This window comes from Chaetura pelagica, unplaced genomic scaffold (genome assembly GCF_000747805.2).
Source record: "Chaetura pelagica isolate M959 unplaced genomic scaffold, ChaPel_1.0 scaffold308, whole genome shotgun sequence".
In the NCBI taxonomy this organism is placed as follows: domain Eukaryota; kingdom Metazoa; phylum Chordata; class Aves; order Apodiformes; family Apodidae; genus Chaetura; species Chaetura pelagica.
The window spans coordinates 1,562,969-1,575,308 of record NW_009954442.1 but is presented as its reverse complement, the minus strand read 5'-3'; the positions used below and the strand labels follow the sequence as shown (position 1 = coordinate 1,575,308).

The following is a 12,340-nucleotide window of genomic DNA, read 5'->3' as shown; positions in this document are numbered from 1 at the left end:
TCTTCATGTAACTGAACAGGACAGTACAAAATTGGAATGTGCAGAGCCACGTTTGGTAAAATATTGCCAAGGTGCACCATTAGGCAACACAAGATCCAGGAAGACTCATCTGAAAATCTCTTTAGGATGCATTTGAAAAATTGACAGCTCACTCAGGTAACTAAAACCTGTCTATCAGATGTCTATCAGTATGCCATTTCTAGAAGGATGCAAGAAAATGGTCATTACTTGCAGAGGAAATTATTTGGGGAAATTTGTCACAATTTTGTCTTACTTATAAGAAACCTATCCATCTGTATCATTCAAAATGAAAAACTAATAATTATTTGAATAGTTGGTGTAATGAGGGTATAATTTTAATGTTTTAATTTAATCATTAAATTGGTGAAAATCAAGAATTTGAAAATTACTTCCATGGTAAGTACAAATTTCTTCATGACGTGTAGCAACTTAAGCAACCACCAGCTTTCAGTCATTATGTTAGTATCTATCCCCTTACTCTGCATCAGTTACAGCAGTAAGACATATCAAAAGTTTTCAAGCAGGTGAAGAAACAATATAAAACCCACTATCTGGTAAAATTAATATTATTTTGGAATAAAGGTTAATAATATTTTAATGTTTCATATTCTTAAAGCTTCTGATATAATCAATGAATAAATATATTATACCCAGAGGAATCAGATCATTATCTGAAGTGCATCCATTCATTTTATTACTTTGTGTACTGCACATAACAAATTGTGTCTGAATATTTTTAATTGTGCAGCACCTTACAGGCAAGTACTTTGAAATTACCACTTAATATGAAATATACCTTAAGTCCATTTATCATTTGCTATGGTTCTTGATAGAATATTGTGATATTATCTGTGCATTTATAGCTTTTAACTCATGAGGGTAGGTGAAATGTTAACTGATATTTCTTCCACAGAACATTGGCACTTAATTACATATTTTATCACAATAAATCTATTTGTATTCTCTTTAATTCTGTCTATCAAAATTCTCTGAGTTTTTATTTTTATGGCCTATTTATTTTATTTTAAACTACTATAATAGTCAAGTGTTCACTCAAACTGCTAAACTGCTTCACTCATTCATCAACAGATTTGTTAGCCTATTTTAGAATAGATTTTTTTCCCTAGAAACACTGGTAAACAGTAGATGTAAGCAATCATCAGTCTACTTTAAAAGCATGGGCAAGGAGAGGCAAAGCATGGCCCATGTAGAAGATGGGTAAAGAGTCATCCACCAAAAGATCAATGATTTCCCCTGTGATGGAAAAGTCCTTTAAAAGGTAATATCCAGACACACTGCTTGCAAACAAAAGAACAGATGAAAGTTCTTTCTAGCACAAAATGGTTTTGCTGACAATGGCTGAAGACACTTAGGTAAGTAGTGCCACTGATAAATATACAACCTCAGAATATTTTCTTCTGTGATAAAGAATAAATAAATTCAATTCTAAATAAACCAATCCAAATATCTCCAGAATTTGAAGCCTATTGTTTACTTACTCCTTCTTCTATCACAATAAAAATAAAAGCAAATAAATAAATAAATGACACAACAAAGAAATTCACCAGAGGTCTTAATCTTTTTATGATCTTTATCTGTTACATTCAGAATCTTGTTTACAAGCAAAAAAGGAAGCAGATCTTAAAGTAAATCCAAGAATTTAGAAATAGCAGAATTGGAATTTTAAGAATCTAACCATTATTAGTCCAGATGGAACCGATAAACAATAAATAAAAAATAACAATGTAGTTAAAATTGTCATCACTGGACTTCAGAACTGATCTATGCCTGAAATCTGTTTGCCCTGTGTAGTCTTTTAATTACAGATTACACTGGAAGTAAATGACAACCAGCAATTTTATCACTGACTGGTTCCTCTAAAGAAAGTACCACACAGAGTAATGATGGGAGCATCATCATCTGTGGTTTGTAAATTATGATAGTTAAAAAGGTTTTTTAATTAAATTCATCTTCCTTCAATCAGATGTTAAACTGTGTGTCTCACCTAAGTCTATAAAGGCACATGAATTCCAGTCCTTTTCCATGTTATGGAAAAGAGTTCAAGCATTAGAGGAGGATCGTATGTATTCTACTTCGTCTACTCTGTGGAACCTTATTTTGGAGATGTAGCAAAACTATCCTATGCTATATCCTTTCCTCTTGTTCTTAGTGAATCCAGAAATCAGAACAAAAAAAGCCAAACAACCAGAGATGCAAACTACAAGTTGTAGATTAATTTCCACCAGCCACACAAAGACTAAAAAAACTTAGTTGAATTACAGTGGAAAATATAAACCTGCAGAAGTTTATTACAGTTTGAGACGTAGGTTTAAATTTTAGTTACTTTTTCACATAACTTGAATTCAGTATCAATTTAGAGATTAACCTATTAATTGCAATAGCACTAGATTATAATTTGGGAAAAAAAGACAAATAGAAAACTTGTATTTAAAAATAAAAAAAGCTGAACATGGCAGTTAACTTCCTCTACAAAGAGTAATTCTGAACTCCTAGCAAGATATTCCATTTACTATTTTTTTGTTATAATAATCTTATGTTCTCCTAAACTAATTTTAATTATTTAATTCTACTCTGTACTGCTCTAACCTGGTTTTACTGTATTATTTAATTATTTCATACACTATTCTTCAAATTGCCTTTGCAGCAGTGGAATAGCTGAAAGTCCCATTAACATCTTAGGCTTCGAGTCCAGAGCAACTGTTTCTCTTCTCAACAGAATTTTTTCTCCCATAAACCTCTGACATAGAAAGATCTTCATTCTTGAAGGCAACTAACCTGTCATCCTTCCTGGAATATTCTTGCTACATTGATACATGGCATGATACAGAGCTCAGAGCAGTTGATAGGAAACTGAGAAAGTCATGCTAGCTAAGCTAGTCTACCTTGTGCCTCACCCCAACAGGAAGATGCCCTTCCTTAATAAAGGTGTGGTTTGGGAGATATTTGAAACATTTGTATGCACATCTAGCCACAGTTGAGATCACATCTATTGAACATGAAGCTACATGGACCCATGGACTGAAGTAGAAAAAAGAGAACCTTGAGTTAAAAGCACATAAGAATATTTCAGCTAGAATGTTAATCTACTTGACAGTAGAGATGGTAGGTAGAACAGTACCGGAAAAGTAATATATAATGTGCCAGTGAGTTCTGCAATAAAACCAAAATTAGTCACCAAGAACTACTATATAATCTGAAGAAACTGAAGCTGGAATTCTTGAGATGCAGATCTGCATTTGACCACAGGACGAGTGGGGTACAGCTATGGTTGGACTCGGTGATTCCAAGGGTCTTTTCCAACCTGAATAGCTTTATGATTCTATGTGTCCTAGACAGATTCTGCCCAAAATAACAACCTGAATGTTGCAGCACACAAATTTCAATACTGCCCTAAAAGTTCTGTACAACCAGTTCTCCCAGGCAGAAATCTTGCTGCCAAATTTTTTTTTAAAATTATCAGCCATGGAAAACTGCCCAAATTATTTCAAAGAGGGTGAAAATGCTACCAAACTCCCTTCAGTCTATTCACTGAGTCTAGGAAGTGAACCCTTGCAACAGTAGTAACAGTAATGATAATTAAATATGCCCCACACAGTAGTATGGTCACTTTTAAAATATTACACATTCATACTTAAGCAAGAAAATCTTAGGATTCCATCAAATTTGTTTAGCTTGGCCAATTGGTACCTAAAACTCAAAATATTTATTTTTTAGCAATTAAATTCTTCATTGTAGCAATTTAATATAAAACACATGTGTGAAACTCAGTGCACTCAATATCTATATTTCTGGCAATTGTTTCAGTATGATGGATGTTGGCCCATGTTTTCTAACTTTATTGCAAAGTTAGAAATTCTTTAATATCAAGGATAATGGCATGACTTACAATTTTACTTTCATCTACCTTTCTTTGGTTTTTCTTTTTCCCTTAAAAATATCTAAAAAGTTCAAATAAAAGCATAACAGAATAATTAGTTGAAAAATAAATAATAAAAATAAATAGCTTTCAACTGATTTTCTATTTTAAGATTTGTATAAGTTTTGACATTTCTTGTCTTGAAAAGCTGAATGCCAAAAAACCTCATTCAAAACCCAATAAAATCCTGTATTTTCTGTGATACAGAGCATTACAGCAATTTGTATAATACAAAACATACATTGTATATTGTAAGTCAGAAGGTTCTTTTTCCAAACTTTTCAGAGTAATTCCTTCTGAGCTTTGTAATTCAGATAAGTTAATGCATCTTTAAAAGCTCAGCGCACTCAGAAAATAAGATTACAACTTCAGTCTCTGTGCAGAACAGATTGTTAATATACAGTTCATTACTGTGAGTATGTTTTACACACATTTCTTTTCATGGTACTAAAGTAGTTTTTGTTTTTTTTTTTCCTTATTTCTAATTAACACATTTAACATGCAGAAACAATAAAAGAAATAAAAGGTAATATTACTTTACTGTTCCATTTAGACAGTATTTGCTAATATAACTCCTGTGATAAATATGAATCAGAGCATTTATCAATTCCCTAAGAAGATTATCTAAATCAACTCCCATGTAATTACCATTCACCATCTGTTCCACCAGGGCCTCAGCTGATCTGCTGGCATCTTGCAGTTTTCTGTACTTCTCGGGCTTTTCTCGCTGGATGGCCTGCAGCACAACAGAAAAGGTGAACATTTCAAAAGAGGGATTTTGAAGAAGAAAGTAATTAATCCCAGGGATGTCTTCTGATTTCGTGAGACCATTTAACCTGTCATATTGCCCTGCCAGCCTCCCAATTAGCAATGAAAGCAGGTACCATCAGAAAGGGAGTCAGTCGTAAATTTAAATACATAAACTGAGAATCAGCACACAAAAGAGCTGATAAACAATATGTTGGTGTCTTACAAATAAAAAGGATACAAATTAAGAGCTATTCAAAGCCCAATATTTCAAAATAAAAACATATGTTCAACTGAAACTCCCTATGGAGCAAGAGCTTTGCTCATTTCTCATGCGGCTTCTATTGATAACAGCAAGAATTGAGCATCCTAACTAAATCAAATCACGGTTTCAGAACACACTACAGTACTGAGCCCATATATTATGTGATTGCTTACTTTACTCTTTTGGGACAGAAGTAAAAAAAAAAAACACCCTGTAAAACACATATTAAAGTAGATACCTAACAAATCAACATACACAGCAGACATCGATATGTGACCTAATAAGTAAGAATGAGAATTAACTGCAGAATTAACTCAGGCTTCTAGGTAAGTATAGTATCTAATACTCTCAATTCACTTTTTTCTGTACTCAAAAATTTCTCACCTACCTTCAGGCTAGCTAGTAATGACTGGTAAACCCTAGGTTGCTAAAGCTTCAGGATATAGTAGGCATCGTAGATTCTCATTTAATTTTGGGTTGTTTGCAATACAGATGGAAAGTAAAATAATTTGGGATCTGACAGCCCTCAATTCTGTCTCATGAATAATACCACAAAGACATTCCACTTATTAAAACTATTTCAGTTGTATAATTTAGGTGTAATTTAGAAGTCCAAAGAAACAGCACAGGGTCACAACCAAGTTTGATACCAAAAGTAAAACAGACTATACACCTCTCAGAGATCCTGACCAACATGGTGTCCCATAAATCAAAGTCTCTTACTTTATCACAGCAGATACATGAAGAAGGATATGTCACAGAAAATTCTTACGTGACATATGGCAAAACAACACACAACCCTGATTATGGCTTCTCAATCTTGCTGACACCATTAGGCTTCCCTATCACCTTGTTTATTTCCACAGCAAAGGCGTATTCTGTGTGATTTGACTCATCAGGTTTTCACCTGGACAGCTTTCCTTACAGTTGGAAAGAAACCTCATGTAGGTTTCTTAGGCATAAAGAATAAATTTAGTAGAACAATCTTATATATTATATTTGAAAATATCATTTTTCAAGTAGATTGCTATGCTCAGAAGGAAATAATATAAAAAATTTCAGTAAACTCTCTTAAAATAACTTTAAGTGTGGTGTTTAAGACATCTACAATTTAATAAGCAGCAGTTCCCTGCATGACTTCCCTAGGAGAGGAGACACTCAGAACTTCAAAGAGAGATTTTAAGTTAAATTCAGACATTTTCACAACTTACGTATACTTGCCATTCACTTATGTATATAGAAACAATGTTTTCCAACAACCTGCCAAAGCTTCTATCACACGCTCTCAATAATACAATTTTGTATAAACAAAAAATATATTAAAAGGATATTTGGAGAAGAAATAAGGATGAAAATATTTTGGATTTTATAAGCACAGCTAGGGTTATTGCTGAAAGATTACAAAATTTATTCCAAATGAGTTCAAGATTACTGCATTAAAAATGTACAGTTTTTGTAAGTCAATATTTTTTTTTTAATCATTCCACTGCATAATTTAAATATTTTCTATATTTTTAAATTCTGTCAATTATCTGCAGACTTTCGAAATTTCTTATAGACTCTTAATTAATAAAACTCTGTCTATAATGCCAGGTATAATTAGCATGAGTTTAACTATAAAGAACTCAAAGGAATCATAAAAGCACTATAATATCCTGAAAATAATTTTAATCCTTCTGTAATGCCAGATGTGTAGTTACCATGAGTGTAACTGCAGCGAGCACAAATGAATCATAAAAAAAACCCTAAAATATACTAAAAATGAGATTTTTGAAATATTTTTGAAAAATTATGACATTGAAGCCTGTGGCAGTTAACATGTTGATGTCCAGTAATACACTGGTTCCAGAAAAATATGTAGGAAAATCCACCTCTCTCCTGAAATATTAAAGTTTCCGGGTCCTGATAGAAAATCTAAACACTATATGCATAGCTCTTAAAATAAAAGTGAATATCTGGCACATATAAAACTTTCTGTTGTTTACTTTTCTCCATTTTTGTGTAACTTAGTGCATATTATACAAAGGAAGGTCTAACACTGGTTAAAGGAACACATGTTTACAGATAGAAAGCACAACACTAGCCAAAGGAGAAAAGACTGACCTCTTGGTCCTCATATGAAGATAAGTTACCTAACCAAGGGAGAAAGGAGGAAATTCACCCTAGTTACTTCATAGTACCTACCATGTAGTCCTGTCATTATTCTGTATACATTGCCATTGTTTACTGCATGTGCTAACTGTGTCTTAGATGTTTTAATCCATTCAGAAGAAGGATTTCCATAAGCATATGTAAAGTGTCTAGAAATGGAGCAGGAGTCCTATAATAACTCTTACTTATCTCTGTGTCTCTGTTTTGTTTGGGCTTTTTTCATTTTTTTCCTTTACCAAATGGGATAAGACTCTAGATTCAGATTCATACATGACACAAGTGTGCTGGGAGAAGTTTGAAGAAGTTTGTAAAATTTTGAAGCTCTTAGATTATATATATTATAATCAACAATTTCTTGATGAAAACTTGTGGTAACTGCAGTCACTTCAAAATGTTTCCAATTAAATCACTTTCACTTTTTCTGCTCTTTTTGTATTCTAGAAGAAATTTTTCAGGAGACATACACCTATATGAGAAAAAACATGACACTAAGTTACCTTTACAGGCCTTTATCCAATTGGGGATTAATTCTCTTTCAGACTATTTTGTAACAGGCAATGCAAATATATAAGAGCTTAGTTCTAACTGATTTAATTACACTAAAAAACCATCATTTTTAGCTAGATGTCAGTTGAAGGTGAGGCTATTTTAACAATGCTGAGCATTTTATTTGACCTCAAAATTTTAGTTGGTAGACAATGATTTCATCACCTAGGAAACAGTGGTGGTCAGAGTAATTTGGATGTTATTCATATCAAATCAACATCCTACTTTGAGAGGTCTGTGAAAAGATGCATGGTTGCAGTACTTCCTGACCTCCTGTGACTCTGACCAGTCACCCTTAAGGGCAGGAGTTAGCCACATTATCATCAACAGCTCTGACAGTGATTCAACTTTCAAATATCCAGGCCAAAGACAAGTCTGATAAAGGTCATTAAAATAAAAAAAACAAACAAGAATAGGACTTTTGAGAATGCCAAGAGAACAAATTTAACTGTCTAGGATATCTGACATTTTCTCTTACATCTGTTCCTTACATGTTTATCTTGGATTCTGAAATTTAGGTGCTTTCTCTTAGCTAACCAAAGCTCTTTTCAAGGAGTTTTATTCTCAGTTTATTGCTGTTTAGTCTCAAATCTGATTTATTAAGAAGGATTTCTATGTGGCAAGTTTTAATTTTCTGCCTGAACCTTCATGTATCTGAACTTGCAATATTGAAAGCTCATTATTGCTTTTTTAAGAAAAAGAAATATGGCCAGAGTCAGTGTTAGGTCTGTTTTTAGTAAACTATGTGTACTAGTTGGAAAATGCTAACAGTGTGATGGAGTGTCATGATGTTTATGGCATCAATGATTGGATGTTTGTGACATCCAGTCTCTCTGGCCAGGTAAGTCAAATATCTTTTTTAGGAAGGAAGGGCCAAAAATATTTTTGCTTCTCCCCAGAGATGGGGATAGACTGTTTGTGCATGTGTAATATATTCAAGCTATATAATACAATCTGCCAAAGGCTAATGTCCTGCCAATATCTGAAGCACAGCTGGCTTAGGAAACAGTGTATTTCATACAGCCTGCTCTTGGCTCCGTCTCCCCCAGGCCTCCTCTGAGCTGGCATGGGAGCAGGCTTTTGAACATGATGAATCATCAATGATGGCAAAAGAGCTTTCTTTGTGGCTGTCATTTCTGAAGCCTGTGTCCCTCCATCATGCAGAAGATGCACTTCCATTATATCATATGGAAGTGACCCCTCACCCAAGAAAAATTATGAGTAGAAACAAGCTGTCACAACAAGAAAAAAAATCATCCAACTAGTAAGCTGTCCTGAAAATAACAGCAGAAAAGAAAGTCATTAGGAAAAGGCTCTAGGACTTAGCACCTACCATAGTGGGCAACAAATGGTAGGTCTGATATCAGCCAAGCACAGATGTTCTGTTCTACACCAATATATTGTCAAATAGGGAGAAAGCTAAATGACAGCCAGTAAGGGAGTAAGGGCAAGCTGAGATATCTGCATGCATGTGTACATCACCGTCACATGCATGCATGTGTAACTACAACACTGGAGCATGACTACTTACACTGCACACTTTTTTTAAGTATTACTTTTTTTTTTTTTGCTTTTTTTCTTTTTTTTTTTTGCATTTCATCTTTTTTCTTAATATGTTTACAACTTTATAAGACAGTGTAATGTATTAAAACCTACACTATCTTATTTTCCATTGAATTGAGAGTAATTTTGATAGAATTAGAAACAAAAAGTGTTGGCAAGCAACAATGAAACTGCTCAAATCAATGAACTGAACAGCACTTCCTGGTTTGGCTAATAGTTTTATTGATGGAGTCAGAGACCAGAACAGAAAGAGGCAGGTCAGGATAAGCTTTAAACCTAGCATTTTAAAAACCCAAGTTTTTTTGTTTTGTTTTGTTTTGAAAAAGCATGTACGAATACTTCTATTAATGGAAAAACCTTTCAACACAGAATCTGTGTAGTACTTGTCAACTGCAATCTTTCAGTTCTCTCCATTTAATAATACATGCAATCAGATTTTTTCTCTCCGAAAACATCTAGAAACTTCTACATGTAACTTGATTTTCTCAGGAAAACATTAATTTCAAAATAACTGATACTCTATGAAATCAAAAGCACCCTCGGTATTTAAAAATATTGTCACTGTTAATGAAGGATATATGTTAATTTCTCATATTTCTATTTAGAGTTGCTGGTTAATCTCAGACTCCTCTTGTTACAAAGCAGATTTTTTTCTGCACTACTTTTCAGAAAAGAAGCTGGAAATTGGTTTCTTATTCATCCAGCTATTCAATTTTCAAGAAGATCAAAGAACCACCTGAAATAACTTCTACTATCTGCATTGTTTTTAATTCAAACTTACAGTGCTCATTCACTGGTCAAATTCCACACCTCTTTTTCCCTCCCTCTTGGTCCATTATTATATATTTTCATGAACCTACACGAGATCTGAACATAGGTAGTGGCCTCCCAGCCCCAATATTCTTCCTCAGCACCAACAAAGACAAGGCAAGAGTTACTGGGAACTCCAGCTGAGACCAGAGGGTCTGTGGTTCACCTACCTCCACTCAATTACTTGCAGTGATCACCACCTCCTTGGAAGCAAAGAAAAGAAAGGAGGAAGGTGAACCATAGCTTCTGGATCCTTTAATGCTTTTATAAAGTCTTTAAAGCCGACAATATGAGGTGGAACATGATATTGGCTAGGGAAACCTGACAGTGCAGGTGTCCAAGTAATATGTAGACCAAGATGAGCTAATTTGCCATCCTTGAAACTCTTCAAATGTTCCTCAAAACGGGAATATACAATGGGGAGACAGAAGAATTTTAATGTTTTTGCATTCCTTTTTCTTTTTTTTTTTTTTTTTTTAATTTTACCTGCAATGAAGACTGAAGGATTCAGAAAACTAACTGTATACCTGTTTATGTATTAGATTAATTCAATTATGCCAGTATGGAAGCATTTGAACTCTTCAAATCTTCTCCTTATAGTTGTTTAATTTTGCAATTTAAAAAAAAAAATAATTTCATATGACATGAAGGGATGCCATGGACTAAATTCAGCATATTACATTCTAGTGGATACATACTCACAGTAATATTATGACAACATTAACAATTAAATTAAAATTATTGCAAGAAAAAAGTTCTTTAGCAAAAAAAAATTAAAATGTATATTATTTACAGTAACAAAATTCAGTGTTCCTCAAGCTTATCACATTTGATTTATGATGGATAAGCAGACAGCGAGGAAAAACAGCAGCAAAACTAACTTCAATACAGTAATGTTCCGTTTGTTTTGTGTTCTAGGAGTATGTATCATGTAAAGATGTTTCTTGATATACTACCATATTTGAAGAGCCAGCGATAAAAAGAACTCCCCTTTCTCTTACTCAGAAAATATAGGATTTCTTGCATCTATGTGAAAAAATTAAATATGGAAGAGATTTTGTAATAGTTTAGTTTTTAAGGTCCGAATTCAGAAGGTGTTGAACACATACACAAACCTGACTACTCCTTAAGCAGTGGAGAATCATTTGCTTTGCCAAAAGTAGAAGGGTACCATTTTGGAAGTGCAGACTGGTCATTTTCATATATATTTTATAGCATTGTAGAAAGAAATGGAGACTTTCTTTAGCATGCACTAAAATATGACCCTCTTAACATCCTACAATTTATGTATGTAAAATGACAAATTAAGCTGCTAGTATAGCATATTTAAGGTGCATATTTAAGAATTAATTTAAAGGCTTTGATTCAACTTCACCGAAGACTTTAAAGAATCTAGAATATCTTAATTAAATTTGAATGTGTATGAAAAACAACAACAAAAAAAATGTCTGTATGCAGACAGCCTGTGTAGCAATTCTGGTGCCAAAATCTGAAATTTACAGAAATAGTGAGCACTTCTAAATTTCTCTTGTACATATGGAAAAATCAATGCTTGTCAGCCTACATTTGAACTGATTTAAACCTGGATTTTGAAAGCACTTTGACAAGATAGTACTAACAAACAGACATATATATGAGTACTTTCTCCTACATTGACTCTTTCTCTGAGATCTGAGAGATTGCCTTCCTTCCGATATATTGCAAACTCGGGACTCTGAAGCACTGCTTCTGAACGGGTCATCCAGCTATGGAGTTCTGTTGTATCTGAGTCAAACCTAAGAGACAGAGAAGTGCAAGAAGACATTTAAATTCCACGAAGTTTCTGAAAATACCACTGACAGTAAACATGTTTAACTGGTTCTTTAAACAAATGAATGAGCAGCAGTTCCCCGTAGCAAAAGACAGTTTTAAAACCCCCATATTTCATTAGACAGCTCATAAAACTATTCACTCTAAAATTCTGAAACACAGAAATATTTTTTTCATTTTTAAGACCATGATTTGACAGCTGAACAGATGAAACAATTTTCACAATAAGGATTCTAATTTTGCAAGCTTATTTTTTTGGGGAAGACATAAAACAAGTGAGTCTCACAGTGAAGAAAGCGTATCAGAAGTCCTGTTGGCTCAGCTAAGGAGGTAAGGCCTATCTGGCTCATCAAATGCAGCTCTCATGCCTGCAAGATTTCTGTCTCAGCTTGTGCTGATGATATTATGAAGGAAACCTGACCATTAGACAAGAATCTTCAAACGCACTTAAATGTGTCGCAAAATGTAATTACTAGCCAAAAGTAGATTGT

At 33.7% G+C, this 12,340-nt stretch overlaps 1 protein-coding gene across 1 annotated transcript in view; it reads right to left on the bottom strand.

Moving 5' to 3' along the window:
• The window catches only part of DMD (dystrophin), a 909,379-nt gene that overhangs the window by 688,846 nt on the left and 208,193 nt on the right, over window positions 1–12,340 (bottom strand). Inside the window, exons 17-18 of the mRNA XM_010004489.1 lie at window positions 11,692–11,815; window positions 4,607–4,694 (exon numbers count right to left, since the gene is read on the bottom strand). Of these exons, the coding sequence (XP_010002791.1) occupies window positions 4,607–4,694; window positions 11,692–11,815 (212 nt within the window). The remainder of the gene's footprint in view (window positions 1–4,606; window positions 4,695–11,691; window positions 11,816–12,340) is intronic.